Source organism: Equus caballus, chromosome 14, assembly GCF_041296265.1.
Source record: "Equus caballus isolate H_3958 breed thoroughbred chromosome 14, TB-T2T, whole genome shotgun sequence".
Classification (NCBI taxonomy): domain Eukaryota; kingdom Metazoa; phylum Chordata; class Mammalia; order Perissodactyla; family Equidae; genus Equus; species Equus caballus.
In genome coordinates this window covers 44209279-44226714 of record NC_091697.1, presented here as the reverse complement: position 1 = coordinate 44226714, position 17436 = coordinate 44209279, and the positions used below count along the sequence as shown (strand labels likewise).

The 17436-nt window shown below is 45.4% G+C and overlaps 1 protein-coding gene and 1 long non-coding RNA gene across 7 annotated transcripts in view; one reads left to right on the top strand and one right to left on the bottom strand.

Annotated features, from left to right (window-relative positions):
• Positions 1-13231, top strand: part of AFAP1L1 (actin filament associated protein 1 like 1) — a 61483-nt gene extending 48252 nt beyond the window's left edge. For all 5 annotated transcript variants that reach the window (XM_023617456.2, XM_070233033.1, XM_070233031.1 and 2 more), the window contains 4 exons: positions 6142-6306; positions 8291-8469; positions 10509-10637; positions 12873-13231. In XM_023617456.2, coding sequence (XP_023473224.1) covers positions 6142-6306; positions 8291-8469; positions 10509-10637; positions 12873-12896 — 497 coding nt within the window. In that variant the 3' untranslated portion in view covers positions 12897-13231. The remainder of the gene's footprint in view (positions 1-6141; positions 6307-8290; positions 8470-10508; positions 10638-12872) is intronic.
• On the bottom strand, positions 287-17402 carry LOC102148841 (uncharacterized). Of its 2 annotated transcripts, none has more exons than XR_002799590.2 (5): positions 17162-17402; positions 15940-16168; positions 10191-10237; positions 4532-4707; positions 287-1307 (listed from the first exon to the last, which is right to left on the bottom strand). It is a non-coding gene; the product is annotated as an uncharacterized lncRNA (long non-coding RNA). The 2 variants fall into 2 exon arrangements; XR_011425040.1 differs by having other exon boundaries at positions 17245-17383.
• Positions 17403-17436: the final 34 nt, after the last annotated feature.

Sequence of the window (17436 nt, the reverse complement as noted above, 5' to 3'; positions counted from 1 at the left end):
AAATCAGATTCCTCCAGGAGTCAGGTGGGTAAATAAATGAGTGAAATAAGGTATAAGAAAATACTCTACCATAAGAAAAATCACAGCACGAGCACTGTGATAAAGGGCAGCTAGCATGTGGCCTCAGAGGGCAAACGACAGGAGGTAGGATAGGGTAATGCAGGAAACTGGAGTGCTCAGGCCCCAACTATAGGGGCGGCTGCCACTCAGCTCCAGCCGATGGCCCCCCACACAGCAATGCCAGCCCAGATTTGCCAGTTATTCAAAAGAGACCAGAAATCTAGACTTTATGTGAAATCCACATATTTTTTAATATTAGCAGCTATTAAAAATTTTAATGCTGAGTTAGGAGATATACATATATCATCTTCAAGCTGTGCCTGTTCCAGAGGCTAGCAATTTATAGTTTCTGATCTGGCATAATAAGTGGAGAACTGAACCCCTCCAAATACCCTTGAGGCAGGTCCCCTGCAAGGCGCGGCTCCCCTGTGTGTCCCAGCCTGAGCTCTGCCCAGCACCCCAGAGGGGCTCGGGGAACTGCCTGATTGACACATTCACGATAATGACCAAGCATGCCAGACAACTCTGTGGCGAGCTCTGTTCCACTTCCAACACTAATTTCTGCTCCCATTCATTTATCTTTATGAGCAAGCCAGCTTCCTGCAGGACAGCATGTTCCAAGAGTCTTTTATTCGTTGCTTTAACTTTCTTCCCCAGGTACCTGAATAAAGTCAACTTCTCCTTGCTTTTTGAAGATTTATTTTTTAAAACACTTTTCTTTACTATAGCTCCATTTCATTCGTACAGATAATCTCTTCTGGGGGTCAGGAGACCTGCATCCCATTCCTCACGTGATCACTCAATTGCTATGTAACTTTGGAAAAGTCCCTTCTTCCAGGTCTGAGCTTCCCCTCCGAACAATTAGAGGGTTGTTGTGAAACATTCCCTGCCCTCCATTCTCACGGGCACTGGAACTACAGGGCCTTAGAGAATGCCCATTTTAAAAGGGAAAACTAAACGGAAATAAGCATGTAAGATTAAAGAAATCAGAAAATGTCAAAAGAAAAAAAAATCTAACAACAAAGATAACCAAAGACAGACCCTTTCTCCTAATCCAGTCTTATACTGCAGCCCAGTTTATGAGAGAGAGAAAAGTGGAGCTGCTCTGATTGGAGTCAGGACGCCCACCTGACCTCCCCTTTGCACCGTACAGTAGCCTGTGGGCCATCACTGTGGCATCGTAGGGCTCCTTGCAGGGCAGTGTGAAATCATGGATCTAGTCCAGCAGTGTTTTTCGGATGAAGAAACTGAAAAACATAAAAGAGAAAGGTCTTACTCAAGAGCATGTATTAATGTCCTATTGCTACATAACAAATTACCCAAAATGTAACAGCTCAAAAAATGAACATGTATTATGTCACACAGTTTCCATGGGTCAGGAACCACAGAGTGACTTAGTTAGGTAGTTCTGGCCTGGTGTCTTTGATCAGGCTGCAGTCAACACGTGAGCCCGTCACCTGAAGTCGTCTGAGGGCCTGACGTGCTGGAGGATCTGCTCCCAGGACGGCTCACTCACATCTGCTGAGTCTGTGCTGGTTGAGGCAGGATGGCTCACTCACGTCTGCTGAGTCTGTGCTGGTTGAGGCAAGATGGCTCACTCACGTCTGCTGAGTCTGTGCTGGTTGTGGCAAGATGGCTCCCTCACGTCTGCTGAGTCTGTGCTGGTTGAGGCAAGATGGCTCACTCACGTCTGCTGAGTCTGTGCTGGTTGAGGCAGGATGGCTCACTCACGTCTGCTGAGTCTGTGCTGGTTGAGGCAAGATGGCTCACTCACGTCTGCTGAGTCTGTGCTGGTTGAGGCAGGATGGCTCACTCACGTCTGCTGAGTCTGTGCTGGTTGTGGCAGGATGGCTCACTCACGTCTGCTGAGTCTGTGCTGGTTGAGGCAAGATGGCTCACTCACGTCTGCTGAGCTTGTGCTGGTTGTGGCAAGGAGGCCTCAGTTTCTCGCCATGGGGACCTCTCCATTGGGCTGCTTGCCCTCATGACGAGACAGCTGGCTTTCCCCAGAGCACGTGACCCAGGAGGGAATAACAGGGCAGAAGCCGCAGTGTTTTTGTGATCTAGCTTTGGAAGTCACACTCTCATTTCGGGGATGTCCTCATGGCAGCACAGGTCAGCCCTATCTAGTGTGGGAGGAGACTACAAAGGTCATGAATACCAGAAAGCAAAAATCGTGGTGGCAAGCGGATTTCTGAGAAAAATGGGGTGTGAGAAGCTCCACAGACCCACTCCCAGCGGAACAACCATAACTGGTGAAAATTATTAAAACAAGTAATCATCTAAAGTCTCTGGAATTGTCCTAAGGGCATACAGCAAATGAAGAAAGACTTATTCTAGAAAATTTACTAAGTCTCAGCAAGAACAGTGAGAGTTTGTGACGTTTGAGCCATAACCCACTTCTTTATGCTTTTCCCAACTCAGTGTGACAGAATCTCCACTCTCGGTAGGTGTGGACAAGAAAATGGGGTTCTTTCTCCCCAAGCTACCAGACGAGGGCTACAGTATCTCCCCACTAGGGGCAGGCCACCAGCATTTCTCACTACCCCTGGCTCCATCATGACTCAGTGGCTGTAAACTCCCGGTGAGTGCAGCCAAGAGGTAGGGAGCTCCCTTCTTCTACCCAGACCCCAGTCATAGGGGAGAGGCTTTTCCCAGGTGGAGCAGGCCAAGAATACAGGGGCCCCAGTTGCCCTCACCCCAGCTCACTCCTGGGGCAGAGGTTCAACACTGGGGGACGTGAGCCAAGAAGACCAGAGGTTGCTACCCCCACCCAACACCTTGTTTATAAAGCAGGCATGTCATTCCGAGAGAAGCAGGCCATTGTTCCCACCCCTAGATCCAGAACAGTGACTCAGAGATTTTGCCCAGGGTGAGAGGCAGGCCATAAGAACAGAGAACTCCAAAGCTCTTCCTCAAAAGAACTGACTTTAGTTGGAACAGAGTGTGGAGAAGTTCAAGCCCAAGGGTGCTGTCAAAAACAATGTAGATTTACTGGTAACCAAGTAAGGAAGCCAGTAGCTCCATGGGAGCAATAAACTAAACTGTAGGCCAGCTAGTTCATCAGAGAGAATCAGAGAAAGAGACAGCTAAGAAGAACCCTCCCGGGGTGAGAACAAAGACTGATCTCAAATAATGGACCTTTAAAACTACCCTACAAAGGGGCTGAATTTAATTGGATCAGACTGTGGAGCAATTGATGCCCCAGGGCATTGTCAAAAACAAGGAGCAATCAGCTGACAATTAGTGGAGCCTAACAGCTGGGCATGATACTAACAGAGAATCAGGGAGAGAGTCAGAGAGAGCCCTGCTAAGACACAGTCCTCCCAGGGTGCACCCTCTGAGGAGCAATGTCAGAGGCTACACACTGCAGGGGAAGACAGACTTCACTAAAAGAGCCTGCTAAGTCACTCAACAAATAAACAACCAGAGGGAGGTGGGGAAGTCAGTATCCAGAGATGCTACAATATATTATCTAAAATGTCCAATTTTCAACAAAAAATTATGAAACATGCACAGAAACATGAAAGGGGAAAAAGCAGGCAACGGAAGCTGCCTGTGAGAGGGCCTGCATGTGGAATTTGACAAAGACTTCAAAGCATCCATTTTATATATGTTCAAAGAACCAAAGAAAACCATGCTTAAAGAACTAAAAGGAGGTAAGATGAATATGTCTTATCAAATAGAGAAATCAATAAAGAGTCAGAAATTACAAAAAGAAGAACCAAATGGAAATCATGAAGCTAAAAAGTACAATAACTGAAATGAAAAACCCACTGGAGGGGTTCAACAGTACATTTGAACTGGCAGAAGAAAGAGTAAGTGAACTTGAAGATAGATCAATAGAGATGATGCACTCCAAAGAACAGAGAGAAAAAAGAATGAAGAAAAATGAACAGAGCCTCAGAGAAATGTGGGACACCATTAAATGCACTAACATATGCATAAAGGGAGCACCAGAAGGAGAGGGGAGAGAGAAAGGAGCACAAAAAATATTGAAAGAAATCATGGCTGAAAACTTGCCAAATTTATTGGAAAACATTAATTTACACATCCAGGAAGCTCCATGAAGTTCAAGAAGAATAAAGGCAAAGGGATCCACAAAAGGCACACCATGATCAAAATGCTAAAGCCAAAGACAAGGATAAAGTTTTGAAAGCAGAAGAGAAAATCAATTCATCACTTACAAAGGATCCCCTAATAAGATGAACAGCTGAGTTCTCATAGAAACAATGGAGGCTTTCCCCCTAAAACCACCTGGAATATTATTCAGCAATAAAAAGGAATGAAGTAATGATACATACTACAACATTAGTGCATTGGTTATATTAGTAACTTGGATACTAAACTTTCCTTTTTATTCTCCTTATGGAAGCCCACATTTTTCTGGAAGGTGCTTGGACAGTTCTGAAGCAAATATTGTATCACTCATCCTATGAGGCCCACAAAATTATAGCTCCTTACAACTTACCCATTAGAAACAACTAGTCTGTTTCTTCACCACTGTTCGAGTGACTTAAGTATTACAGGGTGGGGGTGTGAGATAAGCTGCTCTCCGTGGTGCTGACACATCAAGGCAAACCAGGGTAGCTGCTCCCAAAGGTGATTCCACTTGCTGGTTCAGTCCCTAAGGAAGTTTTCACTCATCTGCAATGAAATGAGAAAGATAAGCACAGTGCATGAAGCTTTTTATAAAGCTAAATCTATTCAATGTAAATGACTAGTTCATTCTGCACTTGTATCCTTCCAACTCTGAGGATGTTAAAATATTGTTTATTTTGTAAAATATTGGGAATAATAGATGATAGTTGGGGTTTTTAAGGTCTTATCTGATACAATAGAATGTTGACAATGCTTTGTTGGTCTACCCATTTTTTTTATTTTTTTTACCAGTCTATAAAATCCAAAATTGTGTATCTGGGAAGTTGGGGGAGGTATGGGTCTCCTTTTCTGCCCTCTGTGATTTATTTATGATCGGGCTTGAATTGCAGGGTAGTTGTGGCAGGAACTGATTTTTGCATGGGTCACTGGGTGACCATTGCAAACGTTAGGAGAGCTAGAGAGGGAAGATCCCCAATTATCAGTAAATCATGGGAATCACTCCACACCCCACCAACTTACAAAGGACTGTATGGGGCTATCTGTAGCAAAAAAATAAATAAAACTTCCACTGAGAGGTTGGACAATGGCCTTGCCACAGCTAGAGCAGTATTGTGTGGCATGGACCATGGAGTTAGACGTGGGTTCAAATCTGGGCTCTGCCATCATTATCAATGGGACCTAACCTCTCTGCCTCAGCTTCTTCAACAATAAAATAGAGCTAATAATAGTAAGTTTTTGTAAGGATTAAATGGAAGTGCATATAAATGGCCTAGCACATAGTAAAGGCTCGATACATTTTTTTCATAATTATTTGTTGTCATTGTCCACCATAGTGTAGAGCCTATGGTAGACTATGAGATTCCTTTTCCCAGTACTAAAAAGGGCAATGCCTGACTTCAGCCCAAGGTCTCAATTCTCTATAGATCTGAGTTCTATGTAACTGTCTCCTTGTCTTAAATATACCTGAGAGTTAACTTTAAAATATGCCCTTCTAAAACCGAAGAGTGTTATACATCACAGTATTTGTTTTATGTTATTATTATTATCTAATAGTTATTAAGCACTTACTATTTGCCAGGTACTATACTAAGTACTTTTCATGAATTGTCTCATTTAAACCTTACCACAACGCTAGGAGGTAAATCTGATCAATATCCACATTTACAAATGAGGAAACTAAGGCCTAAAGGGAAGGCACAAAACACCACCATTCACTTTTGCCTAATGTCACACAACCAGCAAAGGGCAAAAGAGAACGCAGACCTTGGTCTGTCTGGTTCTAAAGCCCTTGGTCCTCGTCCCTGTGCTCTGTCTCCCTTTTGCTCCTTATTTCCTTAGAGGAGTCACACTAAATGTATCTGAGGGTATAGATCTAAATATTCTCATTTAATAGATGTAGGAGTTGAGGCTGAGAGAGAAGACGTAACGCCACCCAAGTACCCTTACCAGAGGGCCTTTTCCTGCCTCACTTCTCTGCAGGTGCCAATCAATACAAGTATGGTAAGAACCGAGCTGAGGAGGATGCCCGGAGGTACCTGGTAGAAAAAGAGAAGCTGGAGAAAGAGAAAGAGACCATCCGGACGGAGCTGATGGCACTGAGGCAGGAGAAGAGGGAGCTGAAGGAAGCCATTCGGAGCGGTCCAGGTACCTCTGTGGGTGTGGTCCTGAGCGCTCATGGGGGACTCAGCCTTGACACTCCCCCTGGGACAGGTCACCCAGTTTCTTACTCAGGACGAGGGGCTTCTCTTCCCCTTCCTCCTCCTCCTCCTCCTCATTATCCCTCCTGACTAATAGAAGTGCCATCAAGTTAATAATTGCTTTTGGGGTAAGGGGATGAAAAAGCATCACAAAAATGTGTACACTTAATATGGTAAGATGTGATCTGATTTTAGAAATATTAAAATGTGAAAAATAGTGTGTGCCTTAAAATTAAGGAAATAAGAGATATCATTCGGAGCCTCACATTAACTCATTCATTCAGATATGTGCTGAGCACCTGACTGTGTGAGACATTGGTCCAGGTGCACAGGGAGACTTACCAAGGATCCTCTTGTGAAATCCAGGGCCATGACCTCCATGAGCCCTGCCTGCAGTGGGCTCCTCTGCACGCCATTTGCTGCCGTGTTCCCTGTCAGTTCTCTCTATAGCTGCAGTTTGGCAGCAGGTTGCTGCACATGCTGGAGGGAACAGAGGTCCTGTCCTTACATAGAATATGTCCAAGGTCCATGACCCCATGAAAATCTGATGGAACCTGCGGACCCTTTCTTAGAGGGGAAAAAACCCATAATTCACAACATTGCAAACAATTTCAGGAGCTCATGTGTCCCCGGAGACACAGATTGCCTAGGAATCCACGAGCCTCAGATTGAGTATTTCTGGCTTAAAGGATAAGACTTGTTCTGTGTGGCCAAGGACCAGAATCAATGGGAGGGAGACCAAGAAATGCAGTTTGGTTTCAATATAAGAGTCAAAACCAGGGTTTGGAACAGGTTGACTACCCTGCTTGTCCTGCTCAGTTTTTCCCTATAGCACATCACTTTGTAACATATTAGATTATTATATTTATTCTCTCTGTCTGTCTGTCTGTCTCTCTCTCTCTCTCTTACACACACACACACACAAATATAAGCTCCATAAGGGCAAGGATCTTTGCCTGTTTTGTCCACTGATATATCTCAAGAGCACAGACCAGTGCCTGGTGCACAGCAGGCAGGCACTCAGTATTTACTGAATGAATGAACAAACAAATGGAAAGAATCTACCATTATTAGAAAACTCTCCAGTGCAGCCTCCCTTAGGGCAAACAATGAAACTAATTTTTGAACCTGGTAAGACCCAACACAGCTCTTGGCACAAAGGAGGTTCTATTATAGGTTTGTTGGCTTAACTGAATAAGCAGCAAAATCCTAGTAGGAACCCCTGGTCAGTGTAAAGCCCTGTGTTATGTCTCTTCATTACAAGTAACAAAAACCAAAATTAAACTGGCTTAGAACTGAAAAGGAGAAAAATGTAATTGGAAAATTGAACGATCAGGTATAGCAAGGTCCAGGGACTTAAATGATGCCACCAGGAAGCTTATTTCTCTAATTCTTGCTTCTGCCTTCCTTTACATTGGCTTCACTTTCTGCCCCTCATGGTGGCACAATGGCTGCACAGCTCCAGCCCTTACCCAATCCTCTCAGCCAGCCCAGCAGAAAGAGCTTCTCTTCCCAATGGCCCCCACAAACACCTCAAGATTCACTCTGATCGGGCCAACTTTGATCCCTACATCGATTACTGTGACCAGAGAATGAGATACAATTATGGGCCAGATCTACATTATGTGTCAACCCCTTAAACTAGGAGTGAGGTCAGCCCCATCGGAACTCTAGGGAATCAGAGGGGAAAGGTGGTTTCGCAGTGGAAAATCAGGGTTCTATACCAGAAGATGGGGAAATGGGTATTGGGCAGGTAAAAACCACACAACCCAGCATGGAGCTGGAACCTCAGACCCAAAATCCGTCTCTTAACCAGGACTGAAAGCTGGAAAGGCCCCCTAGGAGGGGCAGAGTAGGGCCTGAGGCCCTGCCAGACTCCCTGGTGCTTCAGGCCAGGTTCAGCTGTTTCTCATCTATGTCTTTGGACGCAGGCACAAAGTTAAAGGTTCTGGAGGAGGCTGTGGCCGCCCTGGAAGTTCAGTGTCGCGCGAAGGAGGAGCGCCGGATTGACCTGGAGCTGCGGCTGGTGGCTGTGAAGGAGCGCCTGCAGCAGTCCCTGGCAGGGGGCCCAGCCCTGGGGCTCTTGGTGAGCAGCAAGAACAAGAGCAGGGTGAGTCCACCTCCTTCTGCACCAGGGCAGCTGCTCCTTAACCCCCTCATGTGCTACTGCTCTTTATGATCGTTCTTTGGGGGTAGGAGTTATGCTCGTCTACAGATGAGAAAACTGAGGCCCAAAGAGCAGAGGAGACACGCCATACATAGGTGGCACGGCTAGGAAGGGGACTCTTGGAGCAAGTCCTTTGGCCTGTGTCCTCTCCACTGCAGCCCCACCACTTGACTTTTTATCCTCAATGTGATCTTAGAAGTGGCCTTGGGGTTACCGATGATAATAGTAACTACCGTATGTTGAATAAGAATAACAACCTTGTGTTGACCGGGTACCATGGGCCAGTACAGCATCTTCACCTGAGTTATTTCACACACTCTTCCCAGCAGTCCTATGAGGTAGGACTATGGGTATCCATCTCATTTGACAGACAAGGAAACTGAGGTTCGGAGATGTTGCATGACTTGCTCAAGGTCACTCAGCTAAGTGGAAGACAGGATTCCAAACCCAGGAAGTCTGACTCCAGAGCCCTGCTTTAGCCCCTATGGCACACGTCCTCTCCTGGGGTCCCGAGTGTCCCAGGCGCTGTCCTCAGGCCTTTGCATCCATTATCTCCAGTGCTCCCAGCAACCCTGCAAGGTAGACACTCTCACCTTGAATGAGACTTCCTCAGGGAGAACCTTGCTCACCTCAGTCTGTATCAGTGTCTCAGCCTCTGCACTATGGCTATTGGGGCCGATAATTCTTTTTTACAGGGGACTGTTGTGTGCGCTGTAGGATGTTTAGCAGCATCCCTAGCCTCTACCCACTAGATGCCAGTAGTTCCCCACCCCTAGTTATCACAACCAAAAATGTCTCCAGAAATTTCCAAATGTCCCCCGGGAGGGCAAAATGGCCCCCAGTTGGAAACCGCTAGTGTAAATTACCAATGGTCCCATCTGTTATTCTTCCTCACAGCATTTAACCACAGCATGTATACGTGTGTGTACATGTTTGTGTCTTTACTTGTCCAATATCTGTCTCCTCCACAAGGTTGTATTTTTAAGAATTGGACATGTCTTTTTTATTTATTGTTATGTCTCTAGCCTATATTTACAGAGTCTAAAAAACAGTAGGAGTGCAATAAATGTTTGTTGAATGAATAAATGTTTCAGCTGCTTTCAGACAAGGAAATTGAAACTCAGAGAGATGAAATAACTGGTCTGATAAGTGTGAGTTGTCATTGGGAAGTGTATTCTTACTGTTGTTTTCCAAGCTTACGCTGCCTGATCAGACCGCACCCCATGACTCTGAAGCCAGGGCTGTTTCTTCCACCCCTGCACTTCCTCTCCATGGGGCGTTTCCAAACTCATTCACAGGTGAAGAGCTTAAGGGCCAGGGACAAAACAACTTCCCAGGGTCACAGAGGGCTGGTGAAAGAGTTAGAAGTGGATCACTCATTCCAGCCGCCTCCTCCCACCTGCATGCCCTGATGTTCACATTCCAGAGGACTTTTCCCTCCACTTTTGATCCTTTTGATGGCCTCTGGAGATAAAGAGAAGTCTTCTCTAAATTCCCTGCAGGCTTAGCTATTAATACGTCATGCTTAAGGAATTACATCCAGTAAGGTACTAAGCAATTATCTGAAAAATTTAAGGGGTGAAGGCAGTGTAGGAAATGAGAAGGAATACAGGAGAGAGGTTAGAGAGAGGGCTGTAGGTTTGAATGCCAGCTCTCCTACTCACCAGCTGTGTGACCTTGAGCAGTGACTTGACCTTCTCATTTTCCTTCTCTGTAAAATAGGATGACTAATATTAGTACATACTTCAGAGGCTTGGAAAGGCTAGATGAGCTAATGCATGCAATGCCTGGTGCATCATGAGAGTTTAGTACTTTTAGCCATCATAACCTTTATTCCAAGGCCCTCAGTATCTTCCTCCCTCACCCTGTGCGATGCTGGTGTGTCAGCGGAGGGCATTCTACTTGCATTCTTTGGCGGGCAGGCATGGTGTAGGTAGCCAGCACTAGACCTTGCCGATGTAACTCTTTCTTGTTATCAACAGGAGACTGCAAATAAACCCCAAAACAATGCCCCAGAGCAACCTCTCCCTGTCAACTGTGTTTCTGAGCTGAGGAAGAGGAGCCCATCTATCGTAACCTCCAACCAAGGACGGGTACTACAGAAAGCCAAGGTACAGCAATCGCTCAGCTAATCAAAGTTCAGAGAACTGGCAGCCTCCTTTCTCTGAAACCTCACCAAGAACCAAAAATTAGCTAGTGAGAAAGGCAGAGAATTGCCAAGACATACATGCAGTAAAACTCATGAGAAGATCCTTAAATCTCATTCAGAAGTTATTTTCTCTTTCTTAACACATAGTTCTAACAAGCGCAGTCATCTGGTTTCTGATCTACAGTGTGTCTTGAGACAGGAAAGGCCCTGTTTCATAGGTGAGGAAAGTGAAGATGAGGGAGTAAAGGGACTTGCCCACGGTTAAACAGGGCATCATTGCGAGAGCTGGGATGCACACCCACCTCTTCCCATGCCAAGTCCAGGCCGCCCTCCATGATACTGGTCCACAGTCCTGTCTCTGAAATGCTTGGCCAGCTGTTTCAGGACTTTGGGGATTTTGGAAAGGTAATATGGTACATATTATATATGATGAAAAACCCCAACAAGTTCTCAGGAGGTACTCTGTAAGCAAACATGTTAATAATTCTACAGCAAGGCTCATGAATATTCACACCACGTGGAATAGAGAGATTATAAACAGCCTCACATCAGCTCAGGTCAGATTTTGCCACAAGTGAGTTTGTGCCAAAACATTTGAGGAAAATTTTAGTTTCAGAGCTTTCTAGATTTCAGAATTGCACGTAAGAAGTGTGGACTTAAAAAACAAATACCTGAGCATTAGGATGTGAGATTAGAGAAGTAACCAGCCAGAGGCCAGATCATCTAGACCAGATGTCAGCAAACTTTTTCTGTAAAGGGTCAGATAGCAAATATTTGAAGCTTTATGGATCACGTGGTCTCTTCCCCAACTACTCAACTCTGCCATGGTAGCAGGAAAGTAGCCATAGACGATATGTATACGAATGATGAACATGGCTGTATCCCCATAAAACTTTATATGGACACTGAGATTTGAATCTTATATAATTTTCAGGTGTTATGAAAAATTACTGTTCTTTTGAATTTTTTTCAAACATTTAAAAATGTGGGGCTGGCCCCGTGGCCGAGTGGTTGAGTTCGCGCACTCCGCTGCAGGCGGCCCAGTGTTTCGTTGGTTTGAATCCTGGGCGCGGACATGGCACTGCTCATCAAACCACGCTGAGGCAGCGTCCCACATGCCACAACTAGAAGGACCCACAACTGAAATATACAACTACGTATGGGGGGTCTTTGGGGAGAAAAAGGAAAAAATAAAATCTTTAAAAAAAAATGTGAAAACCATTCTTAGCTGACGGGTTGTACAAAAACGTGCAGTGAGCCAGATTTGGCCCACAGGTCATAGTTTGCTTCTCCTTGATCCTTGTAAGCCCCTGGAAGAACTTTGGATTTTGTTCCAACATAATGGAAAGTCATTGGCAAGTTTTGAGCAAGCAATTTTTGGATGTGAATTACATTTTTAAAAGACCATTTTGACTACTCTGTTGAGAATTGATGACGGGACAAGAGAGACCAGTTAGAAGTAGTAATCTAGATGAGAGAGGAGAAGGGTTTAGTGGAGGTGATATGAAGTGGCTGGCTTTGGAGGTAGAGCCAAAGGATTTGCCAGTGAAGATGTGGAGGATGAGGAAAAGGAATCAAGGATGACGCCTAGGCCATTGCCTTGAACAACTGTGATTTACATGGCAAAGACTGGGCGAGGAGCAGATTGGGATTGGAGAATCCTCCCATCAAGAATTTTCTAACTGTCACGTTCTACCCTGGTTCACAGCTGGCTGGAAACCCCATGCCTCATTTATGGGTAAAAAGTCATTCACTGTTGGCCATGACTTCCACATTCCTCTCAGATGAACTCCTAGACAGCCCTGGCAGAAGGAATGGAGCCCTGTGGGCTGCCTGCCCTCACCCTTCCTTACTAAACTGCTTTGGCTTCTCTCCCCTCAGCCTCCTACCCCACCCCCCGGTCCTGGGGAATAGCACTGGAGCCAGTGCAGTCCCCACTCCCCTCCTTCTGGGCCTCAGTTTCCTTGTCTGAGAAAGACAAACTTTGTGAAATTTGGGCTCCCTTAGAGACGAGCTCCATTGTGGAGAAATGACTTACCCACGGCTACAGAAAGAGAGGGAGTGGGACTGTGACCCATGGCTCTCTAATCTGCCCAGTGGTGCTCTTTATATAATTAGATGCACTGGAATGTTTTTATCCTGCAATTCACACTAGAACATTCAACAAACTGATTTTTCTTGTCTTTCTGTACTTCAGGAATGGGAAATGAAGAAGACCTAGAAAGAGGATGAGGATTTCATTCCAAAGGAAATACGAGACTGTCCATCTAAGGCAGAAATGGTTTTTTCACAAGGAGACACCAGAAGACTGGAAGTAGCCTCTACTCTCCAGGGCACCCAAAAGACCAGCCTTTATTGACTGCATGATTACAGGGGTTATGGGGAGGGAAGCAGTAGAAGGGAAGAGGGAAATGGAGGGCATCCTTATAACTCTACAGAGGGTGGAAAATGGGGGTGGAGGGAGATAGAAATCTGCAGTGTCGTAAAGGTTTTGTTAAATGTCTTTGCCTTCCCTTCTGAAGAAGAAATGAAAGCACATGTGAGTGAGCCATTCCATCCCATTCTCAGCATCCCATTCCCAGTCCTTAGGGCAAAGGAGGGCAGTGCTGAAGCATCGGTGGTGCCGCACAAAGAGAAGAGGCTTGATCATTCGGTCACATTTGCACCAACTGTATTCATGCCGGCCATTACTGACCACCTTTGGGCAAGATAAATAGGCTGGAAAATCAATAGAATTATCCCTGCCTGCATAAAGGTGAACAAAAGCTATAGAAACATGCAAATTCTACAATCATTCCTTATTTGCTTCAGAACGAGGCAGATACAGCTACCAGAACCCCAGATTTGAGGTGTTTTCAAATCAGAGATTTGAGTATACAGCAGGCAAAGGAGAGGTTCAGCAGCTGACATAATTTAAGCTCACAGAGATACTCAGTGACAGTAGCATAGATTTCTAATGTCCACAGGATGTTGCAGGCATTGTAGGGTGGGGTCATTTGCTGTCAATCAAGTCCTTTACCTATTTTATAGGACACTCAGGCTCCAGGAGCTGTGGTTAGAAATCCAGGTGACACTCTTTATGTCTTTATCTTTATGCTGCACTCGGAGGCCCACCAGTTTGCCCTTCCATATCTGCCATCAAGTAAAACTATCAGGGAGAACCAAGAGCATGGTGGCTCATTTCTGCCACATGGGTGCTAAGCCTTTTATAAACAGGATACTGTGTGTGTGTGTGTGTGTGTGTGTGTGTGTGAGGAAGCTTGGCCCTCAGCTAACATCTGTTGCCAATCCTCATCCTTTTGCTTGAGGAAGGTTGTCGCTGAGCTAACATCTGTGCCAGTCTTCATCTCTTTTATGTGGGATGCCACCACAGCATGGCTTGACAAGTGGTGCTGGGTCTGTGCCCAGGATCCAAACCTGTGAACCCCGGGGCTGCTGAAGCGGAGCGTGCAAACTTAACCACTATGCCACCAGGCCGGCCCCAGCACATACTTTTCTAGGAGAGCAAGGACCTCAAGTCTTGGGCAGTCTCTTCCTGTGCCACTCACTACTTTCTCAACGTTGTAGGCACTTTATATGTCTTTACCACATTTCCCTCCTATAAAGACAAAACCGTTTAACTGTAATTGCTCAGAGTTTAGCTCAAGGGGAGAGAAGGGAAATCCCAGAATAACCTCTGTGCACTTCAATAGAGGCTTCACATACTTTACCATACCGAAGGCTTGACATACTTGAGCCTCATCCAAACTTCACCACCCTCTGCGGTCGCTGGAGACCAGAGCGAGTGAAATAATCTGACCAAAAGCACTCAGCTGGTCAGTGGCAAAGCATAAGGCTTAGGGCTTATGAGCCTGGATCCAGACAGGGCTGGGTTTGAGCCCTGCCTCTGCCACTTACCAGCTGTGACTTTGGGAAAATCACTTGACCTCTCTGATTCTTGTTTTCCTTACCATGAAAACTAGGGTAACAATTGTACTCTCCTCCCAAGATTGTTGGGGGAATTCAATGAGATAATAATATATGGGAAGCATCTTTACACAGTGTCCAAGAAATAGGAAATGCCCAGTCAACAGTGGTTCTTACTATTAGCTAGATAAGAAACGTCTGACTCAAAATCCTGTGTCTTTTCCACTGATGAAGAAATGACTTTTACATGGTAATTACAACCACCAAAAGCTAAAAGGCAACCAATCCATAACTGACCATTCTCATCCAGATTCCACCTGAGTGTCTTCATTGACAAAGGAGCTCATGTAAACTGGATTGTCAATGTTCTTTTTTAAAATGTGAATCCTCGGGGGCGGGCCCCATGGCCGAGTGGTTAAGTTCTTGTGCTCTGCTTTGACAGCCCAGGGTTTCGCCAGTTCAGATTCTGGGCGCAGACATGGCAACTCTCATCAAGTCATGGTGAGGCAGCATCTCACATAGCACAACCACAGGCACTCACAACTAGAATATACAACTATGTACCGGGGGGCTTTGGGGAGAAGAAGGAAAAACAGATTGGCAACAGATGTTAGCTCAGGTGCCAATAAAAAAAAAAATGTGAATCCTGGAATAGCCCTCAACCCAACTGTGTCCTCAGTGTGTGTCACATTCTCTCTCATGCAGTTATTTTGAGGTTAAATGTCTTTTCCCTCCAATAGATCTTGGACTTTTTGAGAGATCTGACCCTAGGAAATTAATAGTTATTTATTGAGCACTCACCATGCAGGCACTGTGTTAGCCAGCACCAGCTTCACCAGCATGCAACCTGTACAATCACACAGGGTCCCACGCTTAGGAGGGCCCTGTGCTTGGTTTAATGTTCTGCTGTTGCCCTCTTATGTTTAGAACAAGGGGCTCCACATTTCTCTTTGCCCTTTAAATTAAGTAGCTGGTCCTGGTGCTAAGTAATCACTTTTCTAGGCATTATCCCTTTAGTATTTACTAAAAGCCTGTGAGGCAGGTTCTATTACACCAGTTTTGACAGTTCAGGAAATGGAAGCCCAGAGAGCTTAGGCAACTTGCAGAAGCCACAGTTAGGAAGTGGTGGTGGAGCCAGCACTTGAATACAAGAAGTCTGAGCCTAGAGGCCTTCCTCTTAGTTCCAAGGCTCTATTTTATCCATGTCTCTCCCTCCTGTTGCCCTGCAGCATTCAGAAGCACAGTACCACTTAATAAGGACACGAATGAATGGATGCATGCATGCATTACATTTGGTGGAAGATGGAGGGCTAAGCCAAGTGTAAACAAATGGCTAAAGCAGGGATGCCAGTTCTTACTTGTTAAAATGCCTTGTTTGGTTGTCCTTTCAAAGCATAGGCTCACAGGTCTGAGGTGGACTTGAAGCTCCATCCTTCCCAACAATGCCAGGTGTTTGGACTATCAGATTTCTAGTGTCACGAGATCCTCAGTGGGGGACCTTGAGCAGGTTCACCAACCTCTATGAGCCTCAATTTCTCATATGTAAAAGGGGATCATAATCCCTCTTTAAACCATGTTGCTCTTCTCCTAAGGCCAAAAGGAAACATAAGGTATCGGTTACAACACATTTAAGCTAAGCCTGTCCAGCTCTGTCCTCATGGAACTCAGAGACAAGCACAGAGAAAATCCGACCCAAACAGCCACAGTACAAGTAAGCCACGTTATGGTGAAGACTCAGAATGATGAAGGCACACTTCCCATCCCTTAAAAAAGTTTTTTTGTTTTACCTTGAGACTATCCAGTAACTATTCTGGCAACTCTGAGTGCCAGCTCATGCTCACATCCTGTCAGCTTTCCATACTAAATCGCTCTAAAATTCATCCACTTCTTCCTATCTCTACTAACATCATCCAACGTCATTAATTCATTCAACAAATATTTATTGAGCACTACCATACTAGATGTCAGAAATCACAGCTGTGAACAAGACAGACACCTTCATGAAGCTTACAGTCTAGTTGGGAGGACAAACAAAAAAGGAAACAAAACATATAATACCAAGACGGAAACAAAAATGTGCTGGACATACCTAAAACAGTAGCTACCTTGGACAGAGTGGCTACAAAGGTCTCTGTCGAGGTGACCCCAGGACAGAATACAGCCCTGCCTTGCATGGGCAATTCCAACAGCTTGTTTCCCTACCTATTTCCTTACATCCTTCTATCTTTTCCATACAGCCAAGCGACCCCCTTAAATATGTAAAGGCTTTGTTATTAGCACGTTCCCATTGCAATCAGACTTAAGACTCAAGTTCATTCGACAAAGAATTTTTGAACTACTACATTAGGGCACTGTTCATTAGAAATTAACAGACCAAATGAACCTCCGGCCTAATAGAGCTTACATTTTAGTAAGGGAAGTGGAAGGGAAAAGCAGGGAAGAGTGACCGGGGGATGTGACCCACGCTCAGATTTTTTTAAACCTCTCACGTGACCTGGCCCTGCCTTTTAACGCCCCTCCCCACCCTCGAGTATTTCTGTCCCTCTTCGCTGAGTCTTCGCAGATGCTGTTTCCCTCTACCTGAAAGCTTTCCTCCTCTTTTCATCTACTCATTCTTCAGCCTTCAGTTCAAATATTGTTTCCATTGGGAAACCGCCCCCTACCCGGCCATATTGTATTCTAGGCTTCCGTAGCGCCATGCCCCTCGCCTTTTAAACACCGGCCATCTTTTGACTTTACATTGTATTTGCATTTGTTTATAACTTCACGTAAGCTCCCCGAGGGCACAGCTGTGATGCCTTCTGGGCGCCGCGGGTTCGGCGACTAGCACGGAGCCCGCGCCCTCGTGCCAGGAA